The 19,179-nt window shown below is 43.5% G+C and overlaps 1 protein-coding gene across 10 annotated transcripts in view; it reads right to left on the reverse strand.

Moving 5' to 3' along the window:
- Nucleotides 1-19,179, reverse strand: part of rapgef6 (Rap guanine nucleotide exchange factor (GEF) 6) — a 145,022-nt gene that overhangs the window by 65,779 nt on the left and 60,064 nt on the right. For 6 of the 10 annotated variants that reach the window (XM_047606784.1, XM_047606779.1, XM_047606781.1 and 3 more), the window contains one exon: nt 18,974-18,991. The exons of 3 other annotated variants lie outside the window; for them this stretch is intronic. In XM_047606784.1, coding sequence (XP_047462740.1) covers nt 18,974-18,991 — 18 coding nt within the window. Of the gene's footprint in view, nt 1-5,352; nt 5,988-18,973; nt 18,992-19,179 lie in introns of those variants that run through there. One more of the 10 variants, XM_047606787.1, reaches the window with a different exon arrangement.

The raw sequence follows: 19,179 nt of genomic DNA on the forward strand, positions 1-19,179 counted from the left end.
ATTGGGACTTAGGTGGCACCACGTTTCGTGGAATTTTCATTTCATAACTTACAGCAGGATATGATTTTGTAAAAAAAAGGATCCGTAGTTTATAATCAGTTGGTCCAGAAACATTAAGACAACAATACAATAAATTATGAGAAACAATACAATTCTAACCTAACCCTAAAACAAGAATGTAAACACATCAGGCCGAGGTATATGAGGCAAAATACCTCAAACCGAACTTGGATGAAACATATTTCAACAGCATCTTTTTCCAAGATTAAAGCATCAAGTTTTCTGACAGATTTCAACTTCAAGACAAGACGACGGACAGAACAGAACATCTTTACACCTCATCATTTATTTTTTGTATAAATTTACTTCTATTTATTGTAGATTTGTACGTATGCAAATCTTGTACAGTTGTTGCTTATATTATTTTACTAATTTCATTATTTTATTTTGTTTATCTAACTTTAATCTTACACTATTTTCTTTTTGCTGGTGTTTTTTTTTAATTGTACATATGAGCTACTGCGGCCATGTCCATGTGGATCAAGTAGTCAGTACAGGAAAAGTCTCTATACCAATTAGCATCCACATGCAACCACACGAAGTAAATGATTGAACCTTCTTGTTCATTGTTTTTTCCAATTGCTCCTGCAATGAAACTGGAACGATCGCTTAATTTTATCTATGAAGTGGAATCAGTTAAGCTAATTACTTAAGGGATTATCTTTATCCTGCAGATCAACATCTGAACAGTTTCCTCCTCCAAAAACATAAAAAAAAAAAACATAAAAAAAGAAAGCGTAAAGATTTGAGGAGCTCGGTCTCTAATCAGATTCGTACGGCCGTCTGGGCAGCCACAGCACAGCAGAGTAAAAAGTCAATAGACTGTACTGACAAATAATTAATCTCCAGATTCCACTCGATAGAGGTCCGGCATCTTAATGTAGCTATCTATTCTATCTGAGCTGATGATGAATGCTCGAACGGTTTCTGCAGCGTAAATCAAACACAACGTCTAGATGTTTAGGCAGAAGTGAATCAGTAAAGTTTGGGATTTGTACAAAACTTCTGCACCGGTTCCATCTACGACGAGTTTTCTTTTTTTTTGTGCTGATTCTACCTGCTCACCTGTCCTTACACTTCAATCCACCCGTAGCTCTCCAATTCCTTCCAGAGCTTCATTACTATTCAATACAACGTGGCACCAAACAAACTGATTATGCCAATGCCCATTGATTGCTGAGGGAAGCAAAGCCAGACGCTCGGTTCGGCCCGAGCCTGGACCCGATGCACCCGTCCACGTGTGCAACCGAGAGAGGAGGGGATGGATCACGTGCAAGTTACGTGTTGAGCTTTTGAGTGTTGAGTTTCTCATATTACTGTTTTTTTCTAGCAACAACTTATCTGGTTAGAAATTAAGTCAGAAAATTAGAAATCGTGCCGGCGTCTTCTCTTTTTAACTAAGCGGCACAAATGGAAGTGGCTCTGTTTTTCCACAAATGAGCTCGTTCTAATTAATTAAATGTAAATCCTTCTTATGCAAAAAGAAAAAAAAAGCTTTATACTAATACGAATAACGTTGATCAACTTTTATATTGTCTAATTTCGGGAAGGAGCAGATGAGGGAGGATACAGCCCAGCAGGGCGACAACAACAACAACAACAGCAGCAGCAGCAGCAGCATCAGCATCAAACTGGCAACAACATCAACAGGCCCCATTACTGACGGCTAAATAATAGATGGAGGATGGAGAGATGGAGCGGTGCTGCAAGAAGAAGAAGAGGTGTACGAGCACGAGAGGGTCCCTGAGAAAGGAAGGAAAGTGGGCGAGAGGAAGGCGGCGGCAGGACGGCTTCACAAAACACGAGAAGGGAGAGACAAAAGTTGAAGAGAGAAAATGCAAGAGGCACAAAAAAAGAAATAAGAAGCCCCAGAGGAAGCTGAGAAAGCTCAGCAGAGGAGCCGTATAGGCAGCCGGGAGGGTCAGAGAGTTCAGCAGCAGAACATTTTTGACAAGTCTTCCAGCGTCAGGAGGACGTGAACAAAGGTTGGGTTCCGCCGGGATGAGCAGGATGTGATTTAAAGGGACAGTTCGCCCATAAACGCAACTCAATAACACAAAACAATGTAAGTAAGACGGTGAAAGCCTCTCAAAAAAAACAAACAAACACTGATTGCTTTCTTACACCTTACCGTTTAAAGACCTGGGCTGTTTATAAGGAGGAGTAAATAAATCTAGGCCTCACAAGTGCCTTCCTGGCCTCACATACAAGCTCCAGTGGCCTACATTTCACCGGCTGTCATCTGATGCCAAATTTCCAGCCACCCAGTCGATATTTCAATATCTATCCTCTGACGTTAGAAATGAGAGCAAGCGGATACGGCTCGCTGCTCGTTATGCACCGCCCTGTTGTTTGGAACAATAGCAATGAGTAGAAGTACTTAAAACTTTCCACTGCTCCGAGTCCGGTAGTTGAGATGTTGTAGGAAAGGATGTAAAAGCACAGAAATCCTGCATAGAAATTAAAATAATAATAATAATAAAAAAAGGCAATTCGTTCAAATCAAACAAAAACCGACTCATCACTCTCCTAGATTTTCTGTGTTCAGCTTTCAGGCCATATCTGCTAATTAAGTAAATGTAAATCTCAAAGCTTTGGACTGAACTGATGAGGCTGGAGAATAATCCAAGAACATCACCAGACCCAGACAGTTCAGTTCAGTTCAGTCCGGCCAAAACCGTCAAAAGAGGCCGACATCTAAAGAAGATAATTGGCCGTCGATCTGAGGAGGCAGTCAATAAGAATAATTTCTTATTTTCTCTCCCACTTCCATTGTCTGGCTTTCTCTTCCCCTCAAACTTCAAACCGCCCATCAGCCTCTCATCATCCTCCCTCCTCAAAGTCCCAGTAAATTTACATCCCGGAGAATTAAAATCCCTCCGCGGGCCGCCCTCACGCTTCCACTTTACTTCCGTTTCCTTCAGCTGCCGAACCGCAGGGCTTCGCTGCTACTGCGCGTCCTGACAGAGCACGAGCCGCCTAACGGGAGGACTAGGGAAACTTAATTAACCTTTGCGAAAGGTGGGCTGATCACAGACGCCGACCAATTAAGAGCAGACTTCAAACAGGCCACGCAGGACGAAGCCTCGGCAGCTCGAGACGGAGGAGGAATTAGCTCGTCCCAAGCCGCCTGTAAACGAGACACTGATGACGTACAGACGCAGCAGCTCGAGTTAAGCCAGGACAAAGGCACTGATTAAAGAATAAGAAAACTGCGAGGGAACTTAATTAATGGCTGAAATGTTAATAAACTAATATTTGATTAAACAAAAACCCAGACCAGGGACGCCAGAGAGAAATTTAGCAAAGCCTCGAGATTTGAAAATCCGACGAATGACAAAGAAAAGTTGAGAGACCAATACATTAACCATGAAATGTCACAGAACAGTGTATCATCATTAATAAACCTTCAGTTGTAGTTTGAAGAGCTGCAGTGATTAGTGGAGGAACTTAAGACAAAAAAAATCAACTCGGGCTTCACAAAATTTTCATTCTCACCAACTTTTTGACATTTTAGAGACCAAACTTTTAATTGTTAATTAAAAAACATGGCAGATTAAGATCTATTTTATCTGTCATAATCATTTAAAATAGTAACTTGAGTCGTTGATGCCAACAATAAAACCCATGCAGTCGATGTAAAGAAGCCAACGGTGAAATAAAACTTAATGAAACAAACTACAAGTCAATACTGCATTTAAATGGTGTTTATGAGGATGTAGTAATGAGAAGTGAAATGACAAACTTCCACTGAGCAGTAGTTAAACTACTAGACCCCCCCCCCATAAGTGTTGTGTATAATTTGCTTCACTCAGGGGATGGAGGCAGTGAAAATAGTTAACAAGGTATTTAAGGGTTCATCCTGTGCCGCAGACTCGACGTGTTGTCTCAGACTGAACATCTCCTCTCGTTACCCTCATTTTCATCTCCAGGGACCTAATTATTACTTATGCTACTGAAAGAAACGCACACGCACTTACACACACACACTTACACACACACAATGCACACGCACGGTGACGACAAACATCTCGGAGGCTTTCAGCACCCAGACGGATGCTTCCCCAAGAGACGTACGTACAGAGCAGACGGGTTCTGTCACTCACTTCATTTATTTTCTTTTCATATTAAAGAAAAAATTAGTTTAAAAAAAGACGCCCTGAAAGAAACAACCGTCGCTGCTTTTTGTCACAAAGTTCAGCAGAGGCCACCTCCGTCAGGTTATTCTGAGAAACTAAAACTGGGACATCTTGAACTGTTAATTACACACACACACACACACACACACACACACACACACACACACACACACACAGTTGCGTCCTCACCAGATCAGTGCCGACTACTGGGAGGCGACCGATTAGATCAGATCAGATCAGATTAGACAAACCGACAAACGGACAGAAAGACTGAAGAGATGCACAAAATCATTCGTCGTCATGGCTACGGCTGCACGTTCGGCAACTTTCTGCACAGCTTTTTTTTTGCTACGATTACAATAGTATTCATGAACAACTGTTGCCTGGCACGCGCACACACACACACACACACACACACACACACACACTCACACACACACACACACTCACACTCACACTCACACTCACACACACACACACACACACACACACACACACACACGAGCTAAAAATAGTGCAGCCTCATTCACAACCTTTGTCCCATCCTCTGTAATCACTGCATCCAAATAAAGATGTGAAACCATCGTTCGCAGCCACGGGGCAGAGCTCTTGCCGCTTCCAGATATTATTTTTGGAAACCCCTCAGATGACTTTGTTCTAGTTGCAGCTGCTCAGAATAATAAAACGTTGGTGCAAAGCCAGAATATAATCTCCCACGTCTTCGTATCGTCGGAGGTCTCCAGTGACCGCACGGTGCAACGTTTTAACATGAGGGCTGTGACACTATGCACTAAACTGTGCAACACAGCCTTGTTTCTGCACGTACAGAGAGTTGAGAAAACATCTTAGTTTTTACTCAATCAACAAATCTCCGCTTTATTTTGTGCAGGTGATATATATATTTTTTTAGTTATATTACGCAGCACTTGTATGCATATAATTACATTGTTAAAATATCAATTAATCAAAGCATGCAAGACTTTTTCTACATAAATATACATATATGTGTAAAAAAAACCTATTCCTAATGTGCACATGGACTCTCTCATCCCCACCCTTTCCCTATCCCTCTCTCAGCAACACATACGCAGCAGCGGCAGCAGCATCCGAAGCCAGAGGCACTGGCCAGAAAAGGGATTACGACATCGCTTACTTTGGAGGACCACGGCTGCAAGCAGTTGGCATAGCAACGGACCAGGAAAGCCATTTCCAACGGGAGGGAGGGAGGGTGCCAGCGAGGGGAAGTTTCCCCTCGTTCACCAAGAGATGAAGAAAAAAAAGAAAAAATAAAAATGAATAAGTAAAAGAAGAAGAGGGCAAAAGGCTGACGCCACTCTCAGCGCTGCGAGACTGTCCAGAAGTCCTTTTATTTTTAAAAAAAAAATAAAATCCTTTTTTTTTTGTCGATTTGGCTCTAAAATGCAGCAGATTAGCAGAATTAAAGTCAAGACGGATCCGCTCAGATGCCAAGATTTCTCTTTTCTGCTGAAGCGTTCAAAGGAGCTGTGACAGAGAAGCTTATAAAAACTCCTAAGAAACAGTCAGTAAAGACTATTCGGCTGAATATTCACAACTACATCCAGATGTTGCAAAGACAAAGCCGTCCAAGTTCAGTCATTATTTTTTCTCCCCTCCCTCTTCTTTCCATTAAAAAGTTAAAAGGATCCACTTCTTGTGAGGAGCAGAGATTCCTCTCCTCAGTACACGAGCCAATGCAGAATAAAATAAAAAAAGAGGAGCTCGTCTGTGCATCTGCAGCCCCCTGGGATGAAGCCTCTTGTCTGGCTTCAAGTCATCCAAACAATCCCCCCTCCCCACCACCACCCTCCCCCCTTCACCTCCCAGAAGCCTGGATCGTCCGCCTGAATCTCTCTTCTCCTCCTCATTCACTGTCCACGTCTGTCAAACTCTGTCCCTTTGCAACTCTTTATCTCTCTACGAAGCTCCAGCGGCGGCGGATGCGTTCGCCCGGCGGCGCGGCTCCATGGCAGGGGCCAACAATGATCCGGCTCCCGAAACACCCCCCCCCCCCTAAGCTTTGAGCTCTTCTCCTCCCAACCTCACGCCGGCATTCCTCCTCCTCCTCCTCCTTCTCCCCCTCCCAACCCTTCGGAGAGTAGCGAGGCTAGCGTGGATAGATGCTGCGCTGTCGAGAGCCAGCCGCTAATGGGGGAACGGAGGAGAGAGTGCGCGAGGAAGCGAGGGAGGGAGGGGAAGGGAAGGGAGGGAGGAGAATCCAGCTGAAAAAGAATGACATCACCTGTGCAGAGAGAGAGATAGCGGGAGGGAGGTGGCACGGGGGAAGCGAGCGGAGGGGGTGGGGTTGGTTTGGGTTGGGTTGGGGGGGGTGGGCTGCATTAGATGGATTGGCTGCTGAGCAGATGTGGAGTGGGAAAGACGGAGATAGAGAGGAAAACGGAGGAGCATCTTTATTGAGCTGCTGGTAACATAAAGCTGAGTGTACTGAGGCAACCCCCTCCCCTTTGTAAGCGTGCCGCATAAATTACACAAAAGAAGAAGAAGAAGAAGGGGATGCATAAATCACACAGCCCCTATCAGATACAAGGACAGACGCCGGCTGTATTTTTTTTTGAACATGCGACACAATTGCAAGAGCCGATAATAGCCCCTCCACCCCTCACCCCCCACCCATCTCCATCTCCCCCCTCTCTCTTTTCAAGAAGCCTCAGTGTAAAAGATTTGCAACGCTAGTAGATGGAACTTCACGCACACAAAAGGCACAATAATGACACATAAATCACTGTAATGGAGCAGATCACAGGGACAAACGCTGAGGTAATGGAGGCATTAGTGCTGCCAGGAGGAGGAGTGAGTATCACGATACTTCGGTCACGATACGATACGTTATTGCGATATCATGATATGGCAATATTCACTGGGAAACTTTAAATGCAGCTACATCATATGACAGTGATAATTCAATAGAAACTGAGTCAAAGAAAAACAATATTAGTCCAAATGATCCATTTAGAGTTTATAAAGAAAGAGTGGTGGTGGTGAACGTGCAGAAGTCATTTAAGTCTTTTAAAATCGATACTGTGTTGGAAGAAAAAGTATTGTGATATATTGCCATATCAATACTTTTGTGACCAGTATGTGACTGATTCAAACTACATATAAATCCAGAATGTGGTTTTTATCTGAAGCACCCAGGAAACAGAGGGAGTCTCCTACAGGAAACACTGATTTAATAAACTGAAGACGTGAAATGGTCCGAATGAAAGTTTCAATCAGGTGTTTCAACACGAAGCTCAGTAAACGGTAAAAGGCAGGTGAGTTAAATGTAACCTTGAGATCTTAACCAAATCAACACTTAATGGAAAGTACAACCTTCGTAATGAGAAACAAACTTGAAACTTTTTTAATTATTAATTAAGACCTTGGGGCTACAAACACTCATGTTGTCCCGGGAAAAAACGAGGCATTCAGAAAAGCAAATTAAAACCCAACGTGAAATATTCATGTTCTATGTTTTCACTTATTGCACAATTAATCTCAACCAGCTGACAGTCAAAACGAGAGCAAAACGCTAAAAATATCACATTTCTACTACAACGTACTGAGGAGCCTTGAGGTGCAGGTTAGGAGCAAAAGAAAATAAGACTTTTTCATTTATTTATATCCTTTATTTGTCTTCTTGCATTAGCTGGCGTGCACGATGCAGCGCCTGTGATGCTGACACAAAGATGGAAAAGAGGGGGAACGACTGAAAGGAGAGACAATAGAAGCTGCCTGGATGTTTGAACGTCTGCACACGAGAGAAACCGGCTCCTGTTACCAGACACTTCAGAGTCACCATCTCCCTTCCCTCTCGGTCAGTATGTTCTTATTTTTTTATTTCTCCTCTGCCCATTAAACTCCAAGTGTTTATAATCACTTCCTCTCCTTTAACTGAATTATCCCCAGATTCCCCTCCATCTATCCATCTACAAACCAAGATCTCTACCCTCAGATCTCCTTCTCCTTTGTGGGTGTGTGCACAGGAGGAGAAACACGCCTCCCGACTAGGAATGACATCATCTTTTAGCCGGGCGGCCAATCGGATGCAAGCACATGGAGCCCTGCCTTCAGAGGAGTGTTATGTACACAAGAGAGAGACATGTCTGCCTGTCTGTATATTTGTATATATATATATATATATATATATATATATATATATATATATATATATATATATATATATATATATATATAAATGCAAGACTGAGACAAACACACACACACCCTTTCTACATGAATGAAATTACTGAGCGCTGAATGGATCCGAGACTCCGTGCCTAATGGCTGAGGTCTGTTGGTGATTGAAAGAAAGAGCCGTGCGCGGGCCTCAGCGCGCACGAGTCCTTTCCCTTTTTTTTGCAGGCTGGTGCGCGCGGCGCTACATCATCTCCTCGACCCAGCGCTGATCAGCAAACGCACACACGGCTGCAGCTGCGTGTTTCTCAGAGAAATTACAAAGGGGGAGGGAAAAAAGAAGTTTGTCGTTGAGTAGCTTTGTGAGATTACATAGAGGCTACGCTAAAGTCCTGTTGCAGACAACTGGCTTCAAATCAGAATATTTAATTAATCCTTCAAGGGATGAAGCGGCAGCTACAAGGAGGTTAGAGTCAAATATAAACAGAAGAAAATAGCAATAGAGAATAAAAGAAAAATAATTGCAAGATGCTTGTTTCTTCATGATGGATGGAAGTCAACGCAAATACACCAGGCATCAAACATCAGGCATAACATTATGACCACCTTCCTAATATTGTGTAGGTCTCCAAAAAAGACTCATCAGAGAACAGACATGGGCCGTCTGAGGTCTGGAAACACAATCAGTGCGTTTACAGCTTAATTCAAAATTCGACTTTCTCAGTACAGTCCTTGTCCCAGTTTACATGCAGCGCAAGAAAATCGAATAACTGTTCTCCTCCTCCACACTAGGTGGCGATACGTGTCTTTTCAGCGGGATGATACCACGTTAATACGGCCCGATTTCCGGGTGGCCTATTGCGTGATACAATAAACAAGAGTCGTTCATGCGGTGGACCCGCATTTCAAACAACAACCAGACGGATAATAGTACATTTTTTAATCTTGTACGTAATGTTCGCGCTACTTCTGATGCAGGTAAGATCCGCGCTATCCCTCAGACGGCTCCGTTTCTCTTCTTCTTCTTCTTCTTCTTCTTCTATGCTTTCTTGGACGTGTTTGTTCCGGGGTCACACGCCAGCGCAGCGGTGGTGGAGCATGCGCACACACACTATCTGGGTGTCTCAATTTTAATCGGAGTAATGTGTTTACATGCACTTAAGTTCTACTGTTATAGTCCGATTAAGGCAATAATTCATTTTTTTTAGGTGCATGTAAACACACTGACTGTTAGTGGGGAGGGGCCTCTGTGGATCAACCCTCAGATACTTGTTTATTTTGGGTTTAGTGAATTTAGAGGCCAGGTCAACACCTTGTGCTGTTCTTCATGTTTTTTTGAGTTTTTCCTTAAGTGTTTTTGTGTGTCCTGTCAGCGGTTTTAATGTTGTGGCGGATCAGTGTACATCAAATCCTCAGTTAAATATTTAGAGCCTAACATGCGCAACTGCTGTTTAATTAGTAACTGTCAGCTAAGTTGCACACCAACTTTTCGTGACACAGAGTTGACATGTTTTCTTTTCCCTGTCTTCACTGATATAAGAGGAAAGTTTCACATTTATCAGCACAATCTTACACAGTCATTTTCAGAAGCACGGAATAACATGTGGTTTTAAAAGCTCAGCAACCGTCTCGTCTGGCGTGACTGGTCCGCGTTCTCGGTTCAAACTGAAAAAAGCCGCTCAGACGGCCGTTTACTGCAACTGTGAGCAAGAAAACACACGGAGGGCAGGGTACACGTCACACAGGAAACACTTCCTGGAACAGCTTAGCTGTTGTGGTGTTTGTCTTTGTGTGTGGGTTTGCGTGTAAGGTCACGTGAATGTTTCACAAAGAACAAGGAAGAAGTAAATAACATTGGCCATCTTGTGACGATTCTGTCTCCTGCTGAGAAATGTTTGGGTCTGACATTCACCTCAACCAGACTGGGGGTTTTTTTGCAGATGCAGAGAGAACGTTACCTGCCTGACGTCATTACTGCAACTGTGAAGTTTAGTGGAGGAAGGATAATGATATGGGACTGTTCTTTAGGGTTTTAGGCCCTTTATCTATAGAGTAGAGACCTTAATGCTTCAATAAATCAACTCACTTTGGACAATGCTGTGCTTTAGGGCCGGGCGTTATGACCAAACATGTATATTACTGTATATTTCAACTTTCTGACGGTATCTGACGTGTTTGCAACAATTTCAACTGGTTCAGAGAGGAATTAATGCAGCAGATTGTAGTAAAACAGGTTTGCACTGCACCGTGTTGCAGAATTAAATGTATCAAGATGAATTACGACAATTACGATTTCATTTATTTTATATATTATTGTAAACATATTTAAACTGCTATGTCTCTGATGTCAATAGCATTGTGACCGGTTACCGTAATAACTGTTATCTGTGTGCAACATTTTTTTGCTCATTTATAAAAAGCTAAAATTGGGGGCACTTTCAGGGACAGCTTTAACTGGGGGATGGGTCATCCAAAAAACAGATTTCAGTATGAATCTCTACATATATATATATATATTGTGGAAACAGTTTTAGGTGGACCCCTTTTCTATTCGACTAAGAAAGACCAATAAAGACACGGTTCGATGATTTCAGTGAGAAAAAACATGACTTCAGAGCCTTGACCTCAACCTCATGGAGAACCTTTGGGATGAACCGGAACGGAGACTGAGCTTCGTAATAAATGAATGAATGGACACAAAGTCCCACAGAGAAAATCCTTCTAAGAAGAGCGGACGCTGTTGTAGCTGGAAAAGATTAAAGTCTATGTATTTGAAACGTGTCATAACAGTGGCTGTCTTAGTAATGGTGACGTTTTAAACTAGAAAAGTAGATGTTTTGGAAAAAAATCTGAGTAACATCCGGCCGGCGCCAAAAGACAGGAAATGTGACCTGACCGACAGCAGAGCTGTCAGACGGACGGGCAGACGCTCTGAGCCGTGGCCTGGCTCTGTGATTACTCAACGGGTCCCGTCTCTCTCTTTTGTCATCCGGCCTGATGCTACTGAGCCAAATGCCCCCGAGGGACGCAACACACTCTAATTTGTGCGCCCTCACATGCTTGTACAGAGCGGTCAACTGCATTCTTTGTGCGCTCGTGTCTGGCTCACAGCTAATCAGTTCTGCCAGGCTAATTAAACAGAGTCAGCTGACTAAAGCCCCCGTAGCGCCGCTCACACACGGACACACAAACCACGCACAAAGACGCAACGCTCGCTTGTTTGAGTATTAGACTTCTCGGCTGGTTGTACAGTAACTTCGATTTCAATCGGCAGCTCAGAGCTTTTTTACAACACGGCTAATGAGGCTAAGACTAGAAACAAAAAGCTAAATTATTTGCAGAATAATAATAATAATACATAATAGTTGTTGCTTATTTTTAATATAATGGACTAATCTATACATTTATCAGCTGAAAAAAGCAAAAAATACTTTGTAGCAGACTCCCTTCCACAGCTGAAGCTGACAGATTTAATATGAAGGCAAATCTGACCTTATCAAACCAATATCAAAAGTCGTGCTCTCACGAAGCGAAAAGGAAAACAGACGCCTGTGTAACCCAGTCACAGGGACGTCTCGCCGTCTCTCTGCGTGGGATGCGCTGGCTGCAGCCATCTGATCATAAGTGCATGTGTGTGTGTAATCGTTATGTGCGTTTGTGTGTGTGTGTCTGTCTGAAAGACAAGACAGGAATTCCTGCCATTTAAAGCAGCCCTTCCCTTTCCGTCTGCTCCCTGCTCAGAGAGAAAGACGCTGAAACACGTTCAAAGCATGAAACAGTCACTGATAAATAATAGAAACAGCTGCCAAGACGTTACCATGACTAGAAACGCACTCTTTGCATTTGTTTTGACCTTCGACCGTACTGACACCAGCAGAATGACACTTTTCCTGAAGGACCTGATAAGGATGAGGTGACGCACACAAGCATCATCATCATCATCATCATCATCATGAAACAACCCAGAGGAGCAGAGACACACAAACTGAAAGCAAACAGGAGGAGACAGTCGGTAAGAGAGAAGCACGCAAGAGAAAAAGTTAAGTGAGAGAAGGAGATGAAAAATTTAGATTAACAGGATGGAACGAAGAAAGAAAGGAGGGGGAGATGCGATGATAAGAAAGGGAAAGAGATGCAGAGTAGGATGTTACGTGGTGAAGAAGAGGTAAAAACAGGTATTTAAGACTGTGATTCATTTTTTTTTTCTATTAAGGTTTTGTTTTCTTAAACTTCAGCTTCAAATGTCCTTCAGCTCAAACTAAAGTCGTTATTTAGGCTTCAGCACTAGAGTGTTGCATCGACGCAGACGCCTTCACCGACAGTGATTGGTCACGTGTTTCTGCTTCAGTATTTCTGGCTTCTTCTCCATCTCTGCGACATTTTAAATGACTGAATTGGATCAATAAAGAATCTGAACGGGCACCTGAGGAAGTCTGTAGGTGCAGACATTTGATAACTCGTGTTCGGCCAAAGTTTCAGCCGCCATTGTTACTGACCAGCGCACAAGTATAAACACTGCAAAAAGGAAAATTCAAGAAAGCAACAATAAGAGTCAATAACTTTGTGCTTATTTTAAGATATTGTTTTTCTTAATACAAGATGATTTGATTGAATATAAGCATGTTTTGCTTCTTTCTATTGATGCTGTGTTTGCAGTGATAGTGCACATAAGTATATTTGTGGCTTTAGAAATCAAGGACTAAACTTTGCTTTGTTTGAAACCTTCGGGATACGAACTTCTTTGAAATCTTTGAAGATTTCAGAGGGACAAAAAAAAAAAGGCCCGTGAACAGAGAAGATGGAGGTTAGACATGAGAAATGACAGTGATGGACAATGATGGGAGGATAGGGGAGAGAGGTGAGGAGAGGAGAGGAGAGGAGGGAGGGAGGAGGCAGAGAGGAATATTGAGAGGGAGTTCAACAAGGTTGTCATCTTAGTGCTGCTGATGTAATCCCTAAAATTAGCAGCAACAACAGACGCAGACTGTGGCCCGGTGGTGCACGGAGCTGCCCAGCGTACTGTACTCACCAGCACTGTCAGGACGTCACAACACAAGTTTAAGAACAAATTTAAGACAGACTGCTAATAAATCTATTTCAGCTTTAAAGGCTGACGCACACGATGTCACCTTTCTAATAGTGTGTGTGTGCTTCCAAAACAGTTGTGACTCATCGGAGAGTGGACGCGGGCTTTCTGAAGGTGTCCTGTGGTGTCTGGTGACACAATGTGAGTGGGGAGGGGCCTGTGTGGATCCCACGGATACATACAGTCTGCAAACAGTTTGGGATCTAGTGAATCTGGAGGCCAGGTCAACACCTTGTGCTGTTTTGTGTGTGTGTGGCATGAAGTGTTTCATTGCTATGGGGGTGGGGGGGTCTGGTCTGGTCTAGGTGGGGGCTACATGACTTAGTTACATCCACATGAATGAATGCCAGGTCTAAAAGTTTCTCAGCAGAACAGTGAATTGTCACAAGATGCTCGATGTTATTTACTTCTCCTGTCAGTGGTTTTAATGTTGTGGCTGATCGGTATCTGAAAAGTAAATATATTCACATCAGTGTTGTGCAGAGCGTAAATTATTCTACCACCTCTAACACCAGAGTCTTTCCCTTTCTTTTCTTTTTTTTTTTAAATGAAGCATCTTTTACGTATTAAAAGTGCGATATAAACAACACAAAGTTTTGTCTGATTGACTGATAAACCTGTGAAGAAGACGTGTGGAGCACATGGACAGTGAATGCAGCGTGCAGTGCAGCGGTTCGCTCGGCTATTTGAGGCCATTAGTCCCGGAGCGAGTCGAGTGTTTTGAGTCTGAGTCACAATTTGAGGAAGTAAACAAGTCATTGATTGGCACAGGATCGCTGCAGCAGACCCTGCCAGCTGTTGGGGTGAAAAATATTTTGGTCTTTTTTTGTTGTTTTTTTTCTCGTCTCGCTGCCAGTTGTGTGATTTATTGTTTTTCCTCTCTTGCATCTTTCGTGCACGAAATCAGTTGGTTTCTGCAGGTTCTTACAAAAGCCTGAGCCTGAACATAAACCACCTACACCACAGTCACAGTGCCATGACGCCACGTGTTATTTGCAAGTATTATTAACCCCAGTTAGATTCATTCGCCCTCTCACTCATCCCCCATCCTCCCCCCCTCTCCACCTTTCCTTCCTCCCATTAAATCCCCATCTGACCTCCCCACAACCTTCACCTTCCTGCCCCATCCCTCCATCCACGCCACCTACCGATCCACCTCCACCTTCCCCTGCACGGCCTCTCATTACTTCTTCACTGCACGTCGACCCCCATTACGTTTCATTCCCTCTTTCACCTCCCTTTGCTCCCCTTCATCATCTCAGACTGTCCATCTTTTCCTGACCCTTGATTCTTTATCACTTGTTTGTCTTTCTCGCGTTCGAAGAGACTCAGCGATTTCTTTCCATTTCTGCCCCTTTAATTCCTCCTCCTCCTCCTCCCCACCCTCCTCCTTCCTCTTCCCCTTTGATTTATTAAATAAAAAAAGGAAAAGAAAAAGGTTATTGTTATGACATCTCCGCTTCGCAAGACACCGTGGAGTGAAAGGAAAACAGGAAGAGGGGTGAAGACGTTTGACAGGGGTCAGAGATCGACACCGAAATAAAGATGCGTTGTCAGATAGTTTTTCTTTCTTTCTTTTCTTTTCTGCCAAGTCGTCTGAATGCCAATAGGTTGGTTTTTGGAACGGACTCACGAATCTCACTCCGTTTGTGGCATTTTGATTTGCGATTAAATGTGAAGCATTCACATTTACGTTGCACCGATAAAATTAGAAAACGGCGATTTGCATATAAACAAAATAAAGTGCGCTCTTGGGGGTTTAGTCTTCGTTGGGCCACTGTTACGTGTCGTGTGTTTCTGGGTTGGTGGATGTGGTGTCTGGTTTCACTGTTGTTATGTTGCAGGAGTTTGTGGTTATCAAGTGCAACAAAGTAAAGAGAGATACCGTCCGTCTGCTCTGGCAACGGCTAAACGCTAAGCTAACGCGGACCCACCTGCATTCTGATAGAACGAGACCAGATGAGGCCTGGATGCATAAAACACAAACAGCCCAGAATGTCCTGAAATGGCCACGACGTACGTGTTCATGTTCAAACACACAGCCAAGAAAAAATAAAAAAGGGCAGACACACCCTAAACACTAGGAAACAGTCCCACGCTTAGCACATGTGCCGCTTTTGCCAGCACACAGATTTGGATTTGGAAAGCCACAAACTCACGCACGCCCTAATGACAATAGAAACGAAGCCAGGAATATTATGGGAACGTTAACAGCTCCGTCGTAGCTCCGCGCCAAGCACAACTCCATAAAACTGACCCAAACCACTGAGCTGATTCCAACACAATCGGCGCAGGAAGTTTAGTTTTTCAAAAAAAACACGGAGGCTCGGGCTCCGCGCATATCAAAGACACAGCGTCCAACTCAAAGGCACATCCAGAAAGACGGAGAGATAAACAAGAGACAAACTTCACGGTTATCTGAAGATCTCAAAAACAAAGCGGGGGTAATCAAACTCCATCGAGTCTCCATCTTTGGAGACGTTCAGGTCCCAGGGGAGGATGAAAAGATGACGGAGCGTAATATTCACAGCGCTCTGGTTGACACTATTATGACACAGCATGAGTCACACCTATGAGTCTCCTGCCGCGTGAGGAACGCAACCTTAGATTTAACCTGATTGTAAGCGGTGATGTCAGGGTAACTTGAGTAATGGGAGGGTGGTACGATGAACGCAAGCTCGTCAAACCCAGTTAAAATGATACCAACAAAGACGCCGTCACCGCGGCAGAGTCACTGCTAATGGATCCTAGAGAAGAACCTGGTGTTATATGATTCACCAGGGTCCATATTCTTCCTAATATACAAGGTGTTAAAAGGTCATCGTGGTATTTCTTCATCAGATACTGTTCAAGATTGTTATATTTAGTTTAAAAAAAAAAGTATATTATATATATACTATATTATATAAGTATATTTTTGGAACTATCTCATCTCCAGGGCCACTTTCTTGCCACATGACACCATCCATTTCAGCAGCTGGATGACGCCTCCTTCACAGATATAGATCCAGCACAAATAAATAATGTGTCCGTAAGCAAAATTACAACAGATCTGATATCGCAGCGAAAAAATAAGATAAGACACGCAAACATCTGTGTGAACCTGGACATTTAGCTCCGCTCTCAGGTCACCGGGTCACCGAGCAGGCGGCTAATTAAACTCACCTGGGTGGTGTGACACCTCCCAACGTGAATTTGTTTCTTTTAGCTACTTGACACGAGGAGAGGAAATGAATGGCACATTTAACCGCCGACGGCTGTTTACCACGTTTCAGGCACTTGACCACAAAGGAGCTACTTTGGTTTGAGGTTGTGATTTTTTTTGTTTCCTGTTTGCAGTCGTTTAAAATTTGCTACTAAACAAACATGTTATGCATGTTTACTCTCATTCCTATGTATATAATATATATCCTGTACATTTCTGCTCATGTTAAGAGTGTTTTTATGTTCAACTAAGCTACTGTGGCCAAACTTATTTCCCCTGTGGGTCATTAAAATAAGTCTGAGCAACCTCGATAACTTAAAAAAATCTTTCTACGAGCAGGAAGCTCATTATACGTTCACCGGTGTCTGTCTGCCACTTTCCATTATTAATTCACGTTTGCAAACGTCCCTCACGTCCCGGGTGAACGCTCACGTGTTTTATTTGAGCACGAAGAAGCAGATGTCAGACGTTTTTCCTGTGACACAGGAAGTTAGCTCAACCACAGACGTTACAAAAGACACGGCGCTTCCGGTGTGATGTATATCGACACCCGCTTGCTTCAAAACTGCAGAGAGGATGCTGCTTCACGCACCGCAGGCACACGCTCAAGACGAAGCTACCAGCTTCCAAAGCCGCAGGGGCTACAACAGAGCAACAGGGAAACAAAAAATATTCATCACACCTCGTTGGTTTGAGTGTGAACGCTGAACTATCCCGGGCGCACGGCCCCAACGTGTGTCACGTTGAATTAATGATCCTGGTGGAGCAGCCTGGCTGTAAATGCCCCTCAGAGCAGGTTTCCCCTGCGAGTCAAACGAGGTGACGGGTTCGCCGATCCATCTTCCTCCTCGCAGGAGAAAGACAGTAATCCGGCGAGGCAGCTCACGTCTAAATGAAGTGACTTTCTCTGCGCCAGCGTCTGCTGCCGAGCAGCTCGCACACGTGTGCGATGTCTGAGTCATTAGCGAAGTCCCCGCGTTCCCGAGAACCGTGCGTCTCGCGCCTCGTTGGAGAAGGATCAATCAGAACCGGATCAGCGGACACACAGGATGAAATGAGTAAAAAAAAAAGTGATATAATAAAGTAACGTGAGGTTTTCTGTCTCTGGAATAGAGAAAGGTGAGCGCTAATAAGCTGCTGAAATAAAGAAACTGCATCGCGATTTTCTCTTTTCTATTTCTGAACCATTTTTCTTATTTATTTCTTTATTTTTTTATTAATTCATACCTTCGGGAACTTCCTTCCCTCCACATTAAGCCATTACAGGAGCCAACGAGAGACACCAGACACCAGCACAGAGCAGCGATAATGGATCACTGATGTTATTACGCTTCAATAAGGCCTCGAAACGACACCTTCTGATTCACGGCCAGAAACACACTTCTGTTTTTAATTGTGTGTGTGCGCGTGTGTTGTGTACATTTTTAGCATGGACAATATAGCAACGTCTACTCATCGTGACACAAGGGGAACCCACGAGGAACGGCTGAAAAACACTAACAAGCAATGTGTCTTACACAAACAGCAGCTCTTGGTGTTGTTGCAGTAATTATCCGGCTCGTTGGCTCATTGATTTCAGTTTCAGTCGATCAGTTAATAAGGAAATCAATTGCATCTTAAAGCATTTAAGAAAACATGTCTTTTTCTTCCTTTCTGCAGACACTTGAATATTCACCAATCAGAGATTTGTATTACTTTTATGCAGAAACACATGTTAACATCAACTTGCTGTAAGTTTATTGCAATTAATGGTAATTTAAATCGTGCAAACTTATGATTTCACCACATAAGATTCGGTTTTATGTGAGAAATGAAGGTTGCACCAAGAGAGACAAAGGGATTCTTTGTTGGATTGGGGAAAATTGAGAGTTGGCGCCAATAAATCACCATTTCCTCTTGAACCTTGAGGGGGAAATGTGCCAATATACTGTGACTGGAATCCGTTGAGGGGAGCCCTAAACGATGCTGTCGAAAGACGCCTCAAACCTGTCGGCTTTAAATGTCAAAATCCTCCATTTGTTAACCAGTCAGTTGTTGTTCCCGGCATCATGCCCCCCCCCCTATCATCAGCCACCCACAGTGTCTGCACACAGCCGGTCGTGCATGTGTGTGGCAGCCTCCAAATGACCTGCTTTTCCCAACACTGCCTGTTTCTAAACAACAGGTGCACGAACCAGGAGTGAATCACACGACGCACAAACACACACACACACACACACACACACACACACACACGTAAGGCAGCGGAGCATATCAACAGAAAAAAAAAAAAAAAAAAAAAGTCCTGACAGATGTGGAAACAGTAGGAAAAGTTTTATTTCTTCCTACCTGGTTGTTGACATAATCCTGAGGGGCGGCACAGAGAAAAGAGAAACGACAAGAGAACAGTCAGGATAGGAAACTCTTTATGTTTGTGTGTGGTGCAATTAGTCCCATGACAATAAACAATGAGTGGAGAAGAACACATGTTATAGCACAATGATCCCTTTTTTGTGCAGCAAGATCCTCCAATCCTGCTGCACATATATAATCCT

This window comes from Mugil cephalus, chromosome 15 (genome assembly GCF_022458985.1).
Source record: "Mugil cephalus isolate CIBA_MC_2020 chromosome 15, CIBA_Mcephalus_1.1, whole genome shotgun sequence".
Classification (NCBI taxonomy): Eukaryota; Metazoa; Chordata; class Actinopteri; order Mugiliformes; family Mugilidae; genus Mugil; species Mugil cephalus.